The sequence below is a fragment of the Zingiber officinale genome, chromosome 2A, assembly GCF_018446385.1.
Source record: "Zingiber officinale cultivar Zhangliang chromosome 2A, Zo_v1.1, whole genome shotgun sequence".
NCBI classification, from domain to species: domain Eukaryota; kingdom Viridiplantae; phylum Streptophyta; class Magnoliopsida; order Zingiberales; family Zingiberaceae; genus Zingiber; species Zingiber officinale.
This window is the reverse complement of record NC_055988.1, coordinates 157,990,820-158,009,798: the sequence shown is the minus strand read 5'-3', so window position 1 is coordinate 158,009,798 and position 18,979 is coordinate 157,990,820. Positions and strand designations below refer to the sequence as shown.

Genomic DNA, 18,979 nt, shown 5'->3' with positions numbered 1-18,979 from the left:
GCCACCATATGTGGCTTACTGTTGTAGTAAATGTATATAAGCGTTAAAGTCTAGCAATAAAAGGAAAGTAATACATAACTTTTCATACACTATTTTTCTTCTTCCCAGGTATATGACTACTATGCTTATAATGATGACAAGTACAAATTCTGCATTCAATCAATTCACTGTTTTCATTTCAAAATATCATGCTGTTATTTATGTAACAATCAATTTTTTCTACAGGCAAACTTAAACCTCTCACCAATTTCTTTATACTATAGAAGCTATCAGTTATTAGGTAATCAAAAGGGAGCAATTCTGACATCAATTAACAAATGACATCATAATATCATTATGAGAAATGATGTTTTACCTTGATATTCAATAACCTTGTAATAGTTGATAGTTGGAAATGATAAGATAGAATGTCTTCCCATAGTTCTCTTTTACTAACCTTTAACATGTCATACAGTTACTGAACTTCAAGTGTTGATATTTCATCTATATTGAAATAATCAATTGCATTCATTATGTTATGAATCATTGATTGCATTGCATTCTCATTAGATGGTGATTCCCTTATAGTAGTTGTGCCAAATAAAGAAGCGACTAAAATTTAGTAAGGCTCTTCATTATAGTACCAGTTGTAGTAATTGTAGGATCGAAGAAAGCACTAAGAGGGTGAATAGCATGCATCAATTTTTTCTTTTTCACTTTTTCAAAGAAACACAAGATTACATAGTGGAAAATAAAATAAAACAAGCACATGACTAACACCTTTGTTTTTACTTGGTTCAGAGCCCGACAACTGCTAGTCCAAGATCCGTGATCGTTGATCGATTTTATTAGGCAGTCTACTAAAAGCACGAAGAGTACAAATATAGAATACAATTGAAGACAATAAGAAAACTTATAACAACAACTGAATAATGTAGAATCTTGAGCATTGGTTGTCGAAGTAGCATTTCTATGTCGTAAGGCAATTTTTGGAGTAACACACAATCACAAAAGTCATAGATAAATTGATTATTGAGGTGTTGGTTGAACTCTTCTTTAATAGCCCTTTTCAGGCGCCTAGATACTTTCAGGCACCTCAATCAAGATTGATGTGGTGTGACCTCGGCGAAGCTCTATCCGTCAAAACATATCCTGACATAGGTGCTTGGATCCCTTCTTCCAAGCGCTTGGAAGCTGACGTACTCTGGCCAATCAGAAGTTGTCACTCATCTTGCCGTTAGGCTAGATTTAGAATTTATCTTCTGTATCATAGAGTTAGCACAGAATAATAATAATAAAGTGTAAAGTAGTCAGTCTAGTTTGGATTGTCTGGTATTAACTATTGGTACCTTAAGGTAGTTTTGATATGATCAACCAAGTCAGGTTAGGTTTTATTAGTGTTTGATCCTTGTGTCTAAGTATGCAGTTAGGAATACAAGAAGTCGAGCAGAAGACACAGCAAGTGAAAAGGATGGCACGGGAAGGGAGTCGATTGGCTTAGTACATCCGAGGGATGAGGTGTTGCAGAAGAGTACACCGGTGGATGAAAAGAATGTGTGCAGACATTCAAGGGGCAAGAAGCCGGGGAGGAAGCCTGCTCGAGGAGAATGCCAGAAAATGAGTTTGAGTGAGCCCTATTCTGGTTGATCGAAATTACCCAGGCGATCGGAACAACAAAAGAGCAAAAGATGGCAGGAAGTGCTGCTGGAGGCGCCTCCCACGCCTCACTATGGAAGGTGCCTTCCATGGCTAAAAGGTGCCTTCGATAAACAGTACGAAACCGCCTTCCAACCTTATGGAAGGCGCCTTTAACCAAAAAAATATTATCGTTGCCAAAGGATAAAGCTTTATCCTTTGGCGCCTCGCTGGAGGCGCCTTCTAGCCTGTTTGAGGCGCCTTCCACCCAGGGATAGGATTTTTTAGGAGCTATAAAAAGCCCCTGGAGCTAGGAAATAGACAACAACTTCAGTATCAACTCTAGTATTCATTTCCTAACAATAGTCTGAGCAATTAACGAGTGTAAGAGGTTTCTCCGCCTTCATCAAAGGAGATCTTTTAGAACTTTTCATTTATCTTGGATTAACAACCATTTAGGTTGTAACCAAGTAAACTCTGCACCTCTTCTTTCAGATTTTTTTTGTTTAATTCATTCTTAACTATATTGTTGCTACTAATCTGAGTTGAAAGAACAAGAAAGGTTGTTTCACAGGAAATTCACTCCCTCAAGTCAGCTGCCAATGGTCCTAACAAGTGGAATCAGAGCTAGGATGCCTCAGAAGGACTAACTGCTGACTAAAGTAACATGACGATGGCCGGTGCAAGTAGTCACCCACCAAAATTCAAGGAAGACTTTGCACAATGGAAACGCCAGATGGAGGTATCCTTTAAAATGGATTTTGAAATTTTGTTAATTATGAAATATAACTTTGTAGTTCTGAATGACAAAGAAGAATATCAATGGATGAAGAAGGAGCAAGTCAACTTCATGGCGAATGGTAAAGCAGAGTTCCATCTGCTCAGCGTCCTTCCACCCTAGGAAGTAAATCGGCAGCTACGAATCCGCCAAACAGCTCTGGGAGAAGTTCCTAGAACCCCATGAAGGCACTTTGGAAGCAAAGTTAGTAAGGTGAGACATCCTCCAAATCCAACTGACAAACCTACGAAAAGGTCCCGTCTCACAAGTTTCGCCTCTGAGGTTCCTTCGTGTAGTTCTAGGAATTTCTCCTAGAGTTCTTTTGTAAACTCGTAGGCTCCGATCCGGTTGACTTCTTGTGATGGTAAAACGCTCAACAGATGAAACTCTGCTTTGTCATTTGCCACGAAGTCGGTTTGTTCCTTCTTTGTCCATTGAAACTTTTCCTTGCCCTTGGGTGCTTTAAAACCAAATTCCATTATTAATAATAAATTGAAGTCTATTTTTTAAAAAAATACCTCCATTCTCTTTTTCAGCTCACGAACTCCCCCTCAAACTTTGGTGGGTAGATGCTCGGTCTGACCATCTCGTGTTCTTCGTTCGGTGGTTAGTCCTCCTGAAATTATTAGGCTCTGATACCACTTGCAGGATCGAGTAGGTCGATTGGAGAGGGTTGAGTTGCCTGAAATACTAAAACAAAATATCTTTCTCCTCTTTCAACTTAGATTAGCAGTAATAGCATAAAAATCAATAATATGAAACTAAAAGAAAGAGACTCGAAATTTACTTGGTTACAATCGGGGTGGTTGTTAATCCAAGGCAAATAAAAGCTCACTAAGAATCTCCTTTGGTGAAGGCGGAGAAGCCTCTTACACACACTAACAGCTCAGACTATTACTAGGAAATGAATACTCAAGTTGGTACATTTTTCCTAGGTCCAGGAGTCTTTTTACAGCCCCTGAAAAAACTTATCTGCAGGTTGAAGGCACCTTCCATAGGGTTGGAAGGCGCCTCTAGTGAGGCGTCGGTGGATAAAGATTTATCCACTACAACGGCTCAAATCAGCCTGGTCGAAGGTGCCTTCCATGATGAGTTGAAGGCGCCTTCCATGCGTAAGGAAGGCGCCTTCCATGAAGGCTTGAAGGCCTCTTCCATGCACAGTGAAGGTGTCTTCCAGCAGAAGGCTTCAACTTATTTTTCTCTTCCTCTCGCTCTTCCGCTTAGGTGATTTCAGCCAATCGAAATAAGGCTCACCCGAACCCAATTTTCGCTTTCTCCTCGAGCAGCCTTCCTCCCTGCTTCTCGTCCTTCGGACCACTGCGCGCGCCCTTCTCGTCCACCGGTGTACTCTTTTACAACACCTCATCCCTCAGACGCACCGAGCTCGTCGGCTCTCTCCCGTGCCGTCTTTCTCGCTAGCTACGTCTTCCGCTCGACTTCCTGTGCTCCTAAACTCCTGCGCACTTGGACACATGAATCAAAACATAACAGGACATAACTTAACTTGATTAATCAAACCAAAAATAATCTTAGGGTTCCAACAACTTAGACTTTTAGCAATGAAAGCAAACCACTTCATCTTCCTTTGGCTTCTCTCTTTGACAAAGACTACTTCATGCCCCTAGAGAGACCAATAAAGGAGTTTTTGGCAAAACTATTTAGGGTTCCTCTTGTCTTTCTTTTTAGAAGCATTATCCTAATTCAAATGCACTATACCCATAGATTTGTGTTAAATCTCAAGTTAAGCTTTAACTTTCTAAGAGTTTTGTCCTCCTTTCAATTCATGATGACTAGTGCATATCAATCAAACAAGGATTATAAGAAAGGTCAATCTGCAACAAACTATCATAAAAAAAAACTATCATACTATGGACATCAAACTATAAAAAAAATTATAACAATCATAAAAAAAGGATTATACCTGGATGATAAAGCGAAGAGATTTCTTTCCGTCATATTAGTCAACAAACAATCATTAAAAAAATTAAAAAATTAAAAAGAAAAAGGATCAACAGTTAGCAATTGCACATTGGAGTACTGAATCAAATCACACATTCCACTACTTTATTGATCTTCGAATGCTCATTGGAATCATACTATGGACATCAAGTTGGCGCAAAATTGACTAGGTAGATATTTGTATGCACCTAGAGTTAGCTGGTAGAGTAATTGACATCTTGATCAAACTCAAATTGGTTTGAGTTGAATTTCTATATTTGATCAATATATTTATTGGTTGAGCGAAAAGTTAAGTAGGTTAAGATTGACATTATAGTAGTTGAAAGTCAAACAAGGAGTTGATAAGGACAAAGTCCAAGTGGATCATGGTTGGTCGGACACTTGGTAGTTAAAAGTCCTACAAGGAGTTGTCAAGGATGAAATTCAAGTGATCCACAGTTGACCGGATACTTAGCAATGATGGAAGTCCTAACAGGTCATGGAGGACCGATATTAAGCATAAGGCAAAAAGTCATGATAGGTCAACGTTAGGCACGAGATGTCAAGAAGGACTAGATGTTTAGTAATGGTGAAGTCTTGACAAGTCAAAGTTGACCCGATGTTAACTAGTAGTGAAGTCTTAGCAGATCAAGATTGATTGGATACTAAGCAACGGTGAAATCTCATAAGGTCAAAATTGATCAAATTTTAGGCAACGATGAAGTCCCAACAAGTGAAGGTTGATCATATGCTAAGCAAAGGAAGTCTTGATAGGTTAAGATTAATCGGATGCTAAGCAAAGGAAATTCTAGTAGGTTGAGGCCAACTAGATATTAAGAAAGGCAAGAATTTAATCTTGGTAAAGTTGAAACATAAGTTGACTACTAGAGAGTAGCAATCAACTGATGAATCCCTAAACCTCGAGTTTAAAGTTTAAGAAGATTTGTTGTATATCAATTGACTGATAATACTATTACAATAAACAGAATGTCAGGAACTCAGCTGATCAACTCGATTAATCGTCATTAGTTGATTGATGGAATGGAGCAATCCATTGTTATCATTGTTCGAGCAAACAAAAAAATTAGAACTTGACTACGGAGCTTGACTGTTTAGGTAGCAGTTGATTGATAGTAATGAGCAATCGATTGTTTTGGTCAATGCTCAGTTAGAAAGAGTGGTTTTGCAATGTAACATTCAAATTCAAGTAGAGTAATCAACTGATAATGCTAGCAATCGATTGTTGGATGATTTTCAATCACGACAACAACCCAATAAAGAAGAATTTTATGGAAGATTTGAGATGCTGATTCTTTGAGATTTTGGAAGTGTTGTATTTTTAGAGTTTCAAAAGACAATCCAAATTAACTACAATACGAACAAACCAAAGATCTCTTATGTAAATAGTGTATTTGCATTGCATTTCATTTTCATTCTTATATTTGTATTTGATTATTGTTGCTCGTAACATTGCGTCTTATTTCTCCACCTTCAGAAGATCTCCAACAAGCAGAAAATTAATGGTAATACCACTAAGATACTAGACCATAGATTAAGAATAGGGGATTTCGAACTACATAAAATCAAGATGTCGTTGCACTTGTTCTTTCTTTTATGTTTTATGTTATATTTTTCATTACCCATTAATACACAATCAATTTACCCCTCCCTCTAACAACGTCATCGATCCCGACATTAATTAAACAGATCTTACTATCCATTGCACCCATCCAGCTCCTATATTATTGAGTTGATAAATCTTTTTGAACACTAAATTCATCTTGTTGTCAACATCAACCAGTGTATTGCTTTTCTAGTTATTTTATTATGTTTTAAAGATATCCGGAGGTTAAGGATCCACCCAATCAAGTCCTTAACATGGTGCAGGGGGTATCCATGCATAGCCGTATCAGTTCAACAAAGGCATTTAAGAGTGATATTCATCCAACAACTTAAGCAAAATTTCCTAAAAGTTAGATCATCGATAGATATGGCTGATGAGAGAGATGGTGTGACATATTAACAACTTCAAAAATAGATGATTGCCAAATTGAAATGTCCCTGATAAAGCTCAAGAAAGTTAAAATAAAATCTCTTCAAGGAGTCACCTGAATAAAGAAAGCCTTGGTATAAGGGAAGCATTATAAATGCATTATGGATGCAAAGTATAACTAACGAAGAGCTGAAGATAAGCGACAGAAGCATTTATGTTTAAAAAAAAATTGGACTTTCAAATCAAATACATCAGTGCAACTCCCATGGTGTCTGTTAAAGATGATACATCTACATAAATTAGAATTCAAATTTATGCTCTAGCCTATCTCAATTATAATTAAATCATGAATTACTTGAATTGATGTTCTCCATTGAGCTAACAACCAGAAGTTTGTTTCAAGCTATGAAAGAGAATCCATGTCAGAGTAAGCATGCTCTCGATGCATTCTATACATGATGGCTATGCAGCATATATCTCATCTCATTCCAATTTCACTATGTTTCTCGCTGCATAATTTGTTACAATCTGATTGGCTTGAGCTAAAGAAGATTTCCACATGTCCACAATGAGGAGTAGGTGGTAGCTTCAAGAGTTGCATGGCTGATACTAGTCTGAAGATGTAGTTGCATAGAAAAACTGGCATATCATACTGTAGTGCCTTGCCTCAAATTGATACTTTCTTCTTGTATTTGCTTTTGAGAAAAGACAATCTTCTCATAAGAGGCAGTTTCTCATCCCTCTTTCCCATTTTATCCACATAAAAGGCAACCTTTTTTAATGTTGTCACAACCTCCTCACTCTCATAACCTAGTTCGCTCTCTTGAATTGTCAACACTCTTTTGAGGATTGCTAACACATCATTATCATTTTTCCCCAGTCTCATCTGAATTGATGCAAGACAATCAAGGGCTTCACCTACAAATAATGAAAAATAATAACAATAATCATCCTGTAGCCTATAAAGCATGAGAACAATTTAAAAGAATCCAACTTTAAAGATGAACAATGCTAAATAAACTGTCCTTTTGTCATCATTAAGTTAGTTAACATGACTGCAGAATTTGAAGCATTTGTTCAACAAGTATTAATGAACATTATGCAAGATAAGGCATGCTAGGAACACCATAGAATAACTAAGTAATTGAAGAAAGATGTACACGTGTTTATTTTGGAATTTCTTATCATTGGTCAAGTTTTCAAATAAATAGTCTGCCATTCAGTCAAAGAGTTGAACTGATTGGAATAACTAAGAAAGATGTACATGGGATAATCAACCCATGTACATAAAGTATTGAAAAAGCTTGAAAGTTTCTTCAAAAGTATTTGAGCCCAATTTGGCCTACTACTTTAAGCATTCATAGTAGTTCTTGATATTGTTCAATTTTTCACAGATTGTCTGTATCCTTTCGTTGACCCTTCATTGTCAGTTCCTTTTCATCTGAGGATTGAGTTTGGCCTGTTCAATCTCCAGCCAAGCTTTCAATACCAGAATTCTTCTTTTTTCTTTACAAGTGAGAATGCTGCTGTTTTCAAACTATGATCTTACTACAAATAGTAAGCAATGTGATCAAACTATTACTGAATATTTTTTCTATGAAAGAGACTACAGTTACTCATAGTAAGCAATGTGATTAACATAGGAATATGAAAAATGAAATTTAGCAAAGATACCCAACAATTACTCAAGTGATTGCCTGTTTGATTCTCTCACAAGGCTTAACTCACTCAATCTTTGATCAGTCCCAGTTCAAATCCTTGTAAACCAAAAACAAGCTTCCCTTATGAGGTGTTCTCAAGAATTAGAGAAGAAAAAAGTAAAATGGTTTTGATCTTAGAGTCTAACTTGGCAGAACGCTACACCTTGATGATTAGTTGGTGATGAAACCATAGCAGTCCTATATTAATCAAGGGAGTCAAATGAGACTATCAAGTTTACAGTTAAAGATAATTTTTGGCATACCTGCTATAAAGTGATTTTCCATGCAAAAGAAAACTGTTTTAAGCTTCATCAAAAAGCATGATTAAGCCATGCCATCCAACATGACTGAGATTTATGTTTGACTGTGGTGTCAAGATGTGGAATGGCTCTGGCATAGCAAAGAGTTGACGATGAGAAGCAAGAGCCTTCTTCTTCCTTGCAATTCCTCATTCCCATTGGACTGCAGCAACCAAAGCAATTTCAGAGAGCAAAGTGGCTGACTGATCCTCCTTGAAGTCTGGCAAATCATCCTTATGGCAACAACAATCAATTCCTTGCAGTTCTCCGGCACTTGTAATGCAATCAATTACTCATCTAAGCCATTTCAATCCTTCCTCCTCATGGTTCTCTGGTGCAAGTGATGTTGCCCCTCGGACTTGGCTGAGTTGGTCACCACATAGTAGAATTACCAAATCAACCAAGGGTCGATTTCCAACGAAGCCGGAAGAAATATCCTCTCATGTGGTGGCCTACTCAATTTCGTGATTTACCTCTCTACAGATGGATGTGGAACCGGCGGTGTGGGGCGCCCGGGGTCAGCATATGACCCTTTGCCAAATCTAGTGCAAGTGACATCAAGTCAAGTCCACGTAGCTTCTTCCTTCTTTTTCTCCTATACCATCTCTTACTTTCTTCCTCGTTCTTGGTGTGACTGGCCTCATACATAGAGATCTATGTCTTCAGACGACATTGTAGAGGAAGTAGGGTGGTGATAAAGGCTCACCATTTGGCTTTGTCATCGCTGATACATTATACGTGGAGGGCTCAAAATCGTAGTTTTTTTTTTATAAGGATTAGTGTAAAATACCGAAAATAGGCGAATATTTAATAGGGAATTTTCCGGAAATTTTTTGGAAATTTTTCGGAGCTCGTATGGACGAGTTAACGGACATAAAATTTGGGTTCCGGAAAAGCCTGTTTAGGCTACCCCATATAAGCGAGGAAATGTTAATTTAAATATTTTTTTTTATTTGTTCTATTTTCTTTTTCTCCGTTTCTTTTTCCCCGACGCCGTCTCCTCCCCAAAACTACACGAGCGGTTCTCTTCCTCCTCTCCTTTTATTCCTCTCTTCTCCCGATCTTCTGCCCTAGTCACATTTCGCCGCACACCCGATCCCTTTCTCTCTCTCCTGTGCCCTAGCCAGCCTCGACGCCGTGCCCTAGCAAGTATCGACGCCACTGCCGGCACCGGTTTCCCAGCGTTGGCCGCCGTCGCCGTGCCCTAGCACCGTCGTCAACCCATCTCCTCACCTCTTATCGTCGGCCACCGCGTGCCCTAGCCGAGCCCTGCCGACGCCGCTGCCCTCTCTGGACCGGAGCAGCGTCGCCTGTGCCCTAGCGCCGTCGCCGCACGGGACAGAGCCGACCTTCTCCACGTCGAGCCCTAGTTTCTTCATTGGTGCCCTAAGTCCTCCACTGTCGATTCCTTGTGCTCAAACCCAACAACCGCTGGTGTGGTTTGGTTGGGAAGGGACTGCTGATACAAAGGTGGGATAAGGTATTCTGGGTATTTGGATTGTTGATTTGGGATCTTATGTTGGATTTGTTGGCTGATAACAGTGGTATTTGTCACTGATTTCTCACAACAGCTTCTCCGGATCTCGGCAGTAAGTTCTTCAGGATTTGAGCAGTGTTGAGGCATCGGAAAATTTGGGTAAGGTTTGTGTTAAGTTAAATACTGCATTTGGTGAGGTTGGGTTTAATTGGATCAGGCTAAGTTGTGGCTTTACTGGTGGTTCTCTTGATTTCGTTTTAAGGGTTTTGCCCTAATTTAGGGTTAAAGAATTTATTTAGCTATTTATAGGAATTTAGCTAAATAATCGTATATCTATTAGATATAGGACTTTGACGCGAGACGAGTATCTCGATGTCGGATTTGGACATTCCTAATGGAGGCGGGTACTTCTGACTTTATGGCGTTTGATATACATAGTAGTGATTTTAACAAATTGCAATAATTATGTTTCTCATTTGTTTCGGTTAGTCACTACCCAATACTTATTACATGCTTGGTTGATTGCTTGTTTTGCATCTCATGTATTCCTTACCTGCTTATACATGCTTATAGGGGGTAGTGACATACCATGTTTCACCATGTTCAGGACCTAGGTTGTATACCTTATCTGATCTGTGTACCGTTGTTTGATTCATTGACTTATGGTGCACCTTATGTAAGTATATGGATTAGTTCAGGATATTTTGTGGTTGTTGACATGCACTATTTGCATGATTGCATGCTATGCGATAGTCCGCTCCATTATTGTTGAGCACATCGCCAGTTACATGGATCTGCACACACCACCACTCATGGGTTAGTGGTCGATTCAAGCAGTGTGTGTTGCAGCAGGGACTTTGTTTGGCTCCGTTGGTCCACTCATGGGTAGCGTGATGCAACGTGTTAGCCGGCAGGGATTCCTCCCCGTCATCGTGTACCGGGAGTTGAGAGCATTGCGCTCCCCCATTTATGATTTGGGGTAGGAGGATAGGTGTACTCCGACAGCATCCCGTCCACTTGGTCACTCATCAGGAGTAGTGCGACAGAGTGCACGGTTGTCACAGCCCTACCCACTCGGCCTCACTATTGTGTGTGAGATGATCGACTGGCGTCAGGGGTGACCAGGACGCATCATTGGCATCATATGCATGATGCATTTATTGCTTGTGTTTGTGTTTGCTGCATTTATATGCTGCATATTGTTTGGATACCTATGTTTGACATGCATACAGGATTTCTATGCCACTCGGACTGTTTGTCCTTATACCCAGGTCCTGGTTAGTACAGTTTTTCTCCTGTATACTTCAGTTGCATTTCATCCTTTTATATCAGGAGACTGTACGCATGATTAGTGCTAGATGTTATTTCCCTACTTTGCATATCAGTTGTACCTGCTGAGTGTTGGACTCACCCCGCCTCCATTGTTGTTATTTTTCAGGTTGATGCTGTCAGGAGAGAGTTCCAGTTGTTGTCCCCTGCATACCACGAGGATTTATTGACCTTTTAGTTTTTCTTCTTATTTGACTATGTTTAGAATTGGTTTATTTTGATACTTGGATAATGTATGGATTGTATTTGTCGATGGATTTTTATTCGATATGTTTTACTACATACCTGCCTGGACGGCAGAAGAGGTGAGTTTGTCGGATTTGTGTTTTATGAGTGTAGTGTAGGAAAAATCGGATTTGAGCTTTATCGGTGTAGTGGAGTAGGGTTGTTTTCGAGTCATCTTATTACTGCTCTGTTTATCTACTAATAAACTGCGTGGGTGATTGTTTATTTACTATTATTATTCCAGCCGCATGTGACTGAGGTATATGGATATGTAGAAAGTTTCAGATTGTCCGCCGTACAGGGGAGATGCTGCCGAAATTTCTTCGGACAGGGACTCCTCTGGAGCGTGACAATCAGTTAGATGTTGAAAGGATATTCAAGAATATGCAGATATATGTATATAGATCTTTAGATATCTATTCAAGTATATCAAACATGAATAGATTCTAAAACCTCATTTTGTATATTTTGAATACATGATAAACCACTTTTGCTTATCCCAAAAAAAAAAAATTCTTTCCCGTCTTTTTCGCAAGAAAACCTCGATTCTAAATGAGATTTTAAACTTGTGGAAAAGTACTAAGCACTTAGACAAAATGGACTTAAAAGCCAACCGTGTCGATAAGGGAAATCGACTGCCTAGCTCATGTAGTAACTACAAACCTACAAGAGTTTAAGTAGAGAATAACAGAGAAAATGACGAATTCAACAAAGAAATCAAGTAGAGAGGTTAACTCAATTTTATGCTCATTGAATAAAACAAGTAAGAACATTGTATTTCTAATGTCTCTTTAACCAACTTAATATCTAAATTTTGAATTCAATGGCTACTTATCATAAAACACATAATCCTGTCAAATTCAACTCTTGTAAACTATATATATAGAGAGAGAGAGAGGCAAGTGTAGTGTTCAAGTTGAGGGTTCCTTGTAACTGATAGTTATAGCTTATAAGGACCCATCTAAAATATCTTCTTTGATGAATCCTAGCAATTCTTATAACTTATAAGGATCCATCTAAATAATATATTATATATATATTATGTTTTTTTAGATGAGTCCTTATAAATTATAAGCATTGCTAGCAAGGGAACTATCAACCTGAACTCTACTTTTTCCTTAAAAGCAAGTTTGAAATTATCCATCAACCTTGCTTCTATTTCACAGGTAACTGCAAAGACGAAAAAAGACAATGTCACTGGTAATGCAATAAGGCTATATTCAGTATGAAGGAACCATTCTGAGAATGTAATTTTTCATTCCAGATCCAACTAATATTTTTATTAGTTCAAATTTATTAAGTTAAAATAGAATCAATAATTTCCCCCAACAAGATTCCACATTCCAACCTCACTCCTCCCAACATACTTCTCCAAGAGTCACCAGATGCCACACACACCCTCACCACATACGAAGTCACTGTCAAATGCCACAACTATTTCATGCTATCGTTTCCCTATCTAAGTGTCGTTGCCATTGCCATGACAGAGCAAACAACCATCTTCTTCATTCGCAGTGTCCTGGTAGCAAAAGTAAGTAGGTCAGGGATAGGAGACAAATCTGCTGAGCATACTTGTGAATACAAGGAGGAAATCCTTTCTTCTGTTGTCACCAAGGAGTCAGCAGGATCAAAGTACTGCTTGGCCAGCAACAACAAGATGGGCGTGCTACATAAGTTAATTGGGTTGGAGCATGGAACGAAGGCAACATAGGGGCACACATTGATAGCGTCAACATGGGGAAGAAAATGTAATGAGTGTCAGAGGCAGCAACAAAGATGGCAATGTCAATGATGTAGAAGCTATGAACATGGAAGAGGGAAAATGGGAAGGAGTTGCTATAAGTCAAGGTGTTTTAGAAGGAAGTAAAGGAAAAGGCTACTGATTTGCTGAGGAGGTTGAATGAGATCAGGGGAAGGCAACAGGAGTGCATTGCACCATGGATTTCAAGGGTTCAAAAGGATTTGGGAGCGCATTAGTATCATAGTTCTCTCACATTGCCAATAATTTATTTTCTTATTCCATTTCATAATTCAACCAAACATAGAAATGAAATTCATCAATTCATTCATGATTCCTCTTCAAACCATTCCATTCCCATTACCATTACCATTGTCATTTCAATTCCATTCTATAAATATTTTAAAATCCTACATAAAAAATTTTAGTTTCTAGTTTTTTTAACAATTTGAATCTTAATTAGAATCTTTAGAAAATTTGACTGAGATTTTTTGGGATAACTAAGTTGTATTTTTATGAAGGAAAAAGATCTTAGCCTCCACATTCTTAGGCATTTTTATGCTAAAAGTAGTCAATGATCTTAGCCTACTTAGATGTCTCAGTACTAGCACAAATCCGACTTGGGAATGTTTATTTGTCTTTATCTGCCACTTGTTTTTTCACTCTTGTTATGTGACCATAAATTTGTTGTGTTATATTTTATGTTAGGGATGGTTAGGCACGCAACCCATTATAAAGTTGTATTCATAACTTATATTACAATGGAGGCGTTGCCAAAATTTTCTTCAAAGATTCCCCTATGAAATGCCTTAGTCAGGTCATATACATGATGGAGAGGTTCAGAATCCAGGGCTTCACAACAACATTCCTTATTAGCAGACTTCACAAACAAGACTTTATGATACTTTTGGTATCTTAAGAATTATCAGTGAAAAAAATGTTTAGTGTTGTCCAAATAATGAATTAATAACAGTTGGTTCTTTCCAAAAAGTTTGATAGTCATAGAATGATTTCTAGAGTATGCAAATGATTCCACCTTAAAATTTCAGTGCAAGAGATTTATAATATAAATATGTAGAGAAATATACAACAGGCTCACCTACTGGAAGAGATGCCTTTCCAAATGCATTCTCACGGATGTGTACTACTTCTATAGCAATAAGCTCAGCTTCTTCATCTCGTTTTAAGTTGTATAATGTAACAGCAAGGTGTAACATAGGGACTGTAATTGACTGATCTTTAGGACCCACTGATTTCAACATAATATTCAAACATGTTCTGAGCAAGCGCTCTGCCTCCACAAAGTTTTTTGAACGAGAATATGACATAGCAAGGTTAATAAGGTGAGTTACTGAACTAAGATGTTCTAACCCTTTGTTCTTTTCTGAGACAAGTAAGCATTCCTCGAGTAGTTCCCTTCCCTCCTGTACCCTAAGAACATGGAAGATGCAAGAACAGTTTAAACTTAAGGCATTCCATCAAGTTAAACTAAGCTCAATATTGTTGGTCGAAAAGGAAATTGAAACACACATCTGTTCATCTAGATGTGTGTATAAGCATATAACACATCTGTGAGTAACATTGACACTTAGATGCAAGAAATATGGATCCAAATTGAAACACACAACAATAAAGTGGGTTTGATATTACCTTATCATTTTAAAGACGTGTGGTTACATACAGTGTTGATTTAAAATGAATTTTTTAAAAGCAATTTAATTTTTGTAAATTTTTCAAAGTTGCTCCTTCAAGTTTTGTAAACCCACTAATGCAGATCTCAAGCCTAGATGAAAAAGGGTGAGGGTTGCGCATTAAGTGTTGACTTTCACACAAATGTTCAATGAATGGATCATCAAACTATTTGTTTATGATAAGTTGTTCCCCGAAAGGAACGTATTGTAGGGTCCGACTGTAACGTCTTAGTAAAAGACCGCTACATCTCCTTTAAAACTTGGATATAGTATTAGATATACAACAATTTTCACACCATCAGTTAGATAAGTACAACAACAACCAAGTCTTATCCCATTAGGTAGAGTCGGATATATGGATCCTTTTACACCATTGAGCTCTATCTCCTACTATATCATCATCTATACTTAAATAAATTTTATTTTATTTTATTGTTGCTAACCAAGTCTTTTTTGGTCTACCTCTTCCTCGTTTGATATGCGTATTTGTCATAGCTTCACATCGTCTAACTGGAGTACATGCTCGTACCATCTTAAAAGTGTCTCTCGGAGTTTTCCTTCAATAGATGCAACTCCAACTTTCTCTTTAATGCTCTCATTTCTTATTCTGTCCATTCTCGTATATCCACACATCCACCTTAACATCTTTATCTCTGCAACTCTCATCTTCTGCTCATGTGCTCGAGTCATAGCCCAACATTATAAGAAAATTAATTGTCTAAGATTTTGAACATGGAATCTAAGAATGTTCACAATAAAGCAATAGAGGTAATAGATATCATGATTAGGAGAAAAATAAATATTTTATATGTACAAGAGACAAATTAGGTATGAAAGAAGGAAAAGATGATAGAGAATTCAAAATTTAAATTAGGATACACAGAAAGGAATGAAATAAAAAATAAAGTGGGCATAATTGTCAATAGTTCATTAAAAAATGAAGTAGTAGTAGTTAGAAAGAAAGATAGGATTATAACTCTCAATATAGTGGTGGCGAAAGAAACTATTAATGTAATTATCATATATGCATCTCAAGTAGGATTAAATAAAAATATCAAATCTAAATTTTGAGACAACTTAGATGAGGTATTACAAAATATTCCACCAAATGAAATGATATTAATAGGAGGATATCTAAATGGATATATAGAGTAAAAAATGATGAATATGTGGCAAAAAGCGAAATCACTCGGCCCCAACGCCCCCGCCGCACCCGACCCCAGGCCATCACGAGGGAGGTAAATCATGACAGTCGAGAGGGCAAGTGGTGGTGGGATGAGTTACACAGGGTCCGGGGATTTACGCCCCGACAGCCTTATGGTTCGACCCCGCGACCTCATGTGGCAAGCATGCCACCACTTACCATCTCGGATGACCCGTGGGGGTCAAAAACTAAGGTAGGGTAAACTTTTTATAATGACTGGGCCCACCGCTTCGCGGCCCCATACCCCAGAAACCCCCGAAGGGATTTCTTGGGGAGCCTCAATACCACTTGGTTGCTAAGAGCGTCCCACCGCCGAAGCGGCGACCTCTGTCAACAGGCCCCAAATTGGGGACTTTTAATTGATAAGAGTCTGCGCAAGTGGGGGCTTGAACCTGGCACCTCAGTCAATGGGTAACAACATCATAACCAGAGCACCCCTAGTTCAGTTGTTGAAAAAAAAAATGATGAATATGATAGGGTGCATGGAGGTTATAGGTTTGGAACGAGAAATAAAGAAGAGAAAACTATATTAGATTTTACGATAGCATATAACCTTATACTAGCTCATATATTTTTTAAGAAAAAATAACACTTTGCCATATTTAAAAGTGGGAATACTAAATTGAAAATTAATTCTTGTAGTGAGAAAGAAGAATAAAAATATTTATAAATATTATAAGGTCATCTCTTGAGAAACTTAACTACCTAATATAGTATAAAGGTTAATAATGTTGGATATGCACCTCGAGCATAATATCAATAGAAGGAAAATATATACGACTCTTACAATTAAGTGGTAGAAGTTAAAGGATAGAAAGCAAAAAATATTTAAGATAGTAGGGGTACAAGTATTAGGAGAAATACATGGCGACTCTAATATGACATGAGATAAGATAACATTAAAGTTAAAAATAATAGTCAAAAGTTTACTTGGTGAGTCAAAGAGACATACACCACTAAGTAAAGAATTTTGATGGTAAAATGAGAAAGTATAGAAGAAAATAAAAGAAAAACGAACCACCTATAAGATATTATACACTTGTAAGAATAAGAAAAACTTTAAAAAGTATACAATAGCCAAGAAAGAGACCAAGAAAGTAGTGAATGAAGCCAAGAATGAAATTCTGAATACTTATATCGAAAATTAGATGCAAAAGAAGGAGAAATGGGCATTTACAGAATAGTTAAAACGAGAGAGAGGGAGATGAGATCTTATACAAATAAAATATATTAAAAATGAATATAATATGGTATTATCAAATGATGAGGAAATAAAAGAACGATGAAAGATATATTTTCATTAGCTTTTTAATAAAAGTCAAAGTGACCAACTTAACTTAGGTAATTTAAATAGGTAAATGAGTATAGAAATTTAAATTTTAATGGAATTTAAATTTCAAAAGTAAATCAAGTTTTAAATGGATGAAAAATGAAAAAGTAATTGGATCAAATCATATTCCGATAGAGGTATGGAAGTGCATAAGTAAATACAATATTGAATGGCTTACAAAGCTATTCAACCTGATGTAAATGAAAAAAATATCTAATCAGTGGAGAGTAAGTACTCTAATTTCCTTATATAAGAATAGAGGAGTACAAAATTATATAAACTATATGGGTATTAAACTAATAAGTTATATCATGAAATTTTAGAAGAATAATAGAAAAAAAATTAAGAAAGGAAACAACGATGATCGAAAATCTATTTGAATTTATGCTGGGAGCGTCGATAATAGAAGTTATACATCTTCTTAGGCAACTAATTGAAAAGTATCGAGAAAGGAAGCAAGTATTCGTTGACTTAAAAAAGATTATAATAGAGTATGAGGGAAATTATATGGAGAATTCTAAAAAAATCGAGAAGTGTTAGTATAGCGTATATTGAACTAATTAACAATATGTATAAAGATGTAATAACAAGAGTAAAGAATTCAAGTGGATTAACCGAAGCATTTCCCATAAAGATATAATTACATCAACAGCCAACTCTAAATTCCTATCTTTTTACATTAATTATGAACGAACTCACTGATATATCTAAGATATGATATCGCGGTGCATGTTGTTTGTAAATAATATTATTGTGGTAGATGAGACACGGTAAATGCTAAATTGGAATCTTAATAGGAAATTTTAAAAGTAAAAGGTTTGGACTTAGTAAAGTCAGAATATATGAAATTTAAATTTAGTAATATTAAATTTAATGAGACAATTGTTAAGAAAGGATTTGTTTATAATTGAGAATTTTAAGTATTTAAGATTATTTTACAAAAAAAAATAGAAGGATTAAGAGAGATGTTTGTGATCGTAAAGTATCTCTAAAGTTTAAAGAAATTTTTAACAAAATAACGATCAAACCTGCTATGTTATATGAAGGTGAATGTTGAGCTATAACTTGAGTGAGTAGAAGATGAGAGTTGTAGAGAGGAGAATGTTAAGGAGGATGTGTGGATATACAAAGATAGGTAGGATAAAAAAAATATTAGGGAGAAAGTAAGAGTTGCACCTATTAAGGAAAACTTCAAGAAAAACATTTAAGATGGTATAAATATGTACTTTAACAACTAATAAGTGTTAAAGTTAGGCTATAATAAATATGCACATCGAATGAGAAAGATCAAAAAAGGCTTGATTAACAATAATAAAATAAGATAAAATTTATCTAAATATAAATGATGATATATTAGGCGATAGAGCCCAATGACATCAAAAGATCCATATAGACGACTCCACCTAGTGGGATAAGGCTTGGTTGTTGTTGTTATTGTTACTCCTTCAAGCTTTGTAAAACACTTTTGTTAAAAAATAATAATAATAATAATAAATAGTAACATAAAGATATAGCAAATACCAAAACATTCATTCAATATAAAAAAACTTGTATTTAATATATAAAAACTTATATATATATATATATATATATATATATATATATATATATTTCATTTATAAATTTTTAAATCGCCATAAGTATTTTAGGGATTCATGTATAC

At 36.6% G+C, this 18,979-nt stretch overlaps 1 protein-coding gene across 3 annotated transcripts in view; it reads right to left on the bottom strand.

Moving 5' to 3' along the window:
- Positions 1–6,534: 6,534 nt before the first annotated feature.
- LOC122042887 overlaps positions 6,535–18,979 on the bottom strand; it is a 53,715-nt gene continuing 41,270 nt past the window's right edge. Inside the window, exons 8-9 of one of the 3 annotated variants that reach the window (XM_042603275.1) lie at positions 14,191–14,522; positions 6,535–7,241 (exon numbers count right to left, since the gene is read on the bottom strand). In XM_042603275.1, the coding sequence (XP_042459209.1) occupies positions 6,991–7,241; positions 14,191–14,522 (583 nt within the window). In that variant the 3' untranslated portion in view covers positions 6,535–6,990. The remainder of the gene's footprint in view (positions 7,242–14,190; positions 14,523–18,979) is intronic. The other 2 variants (XM_042603276.1, XM_042603277.1) reach the window with 2 other exon arrangements.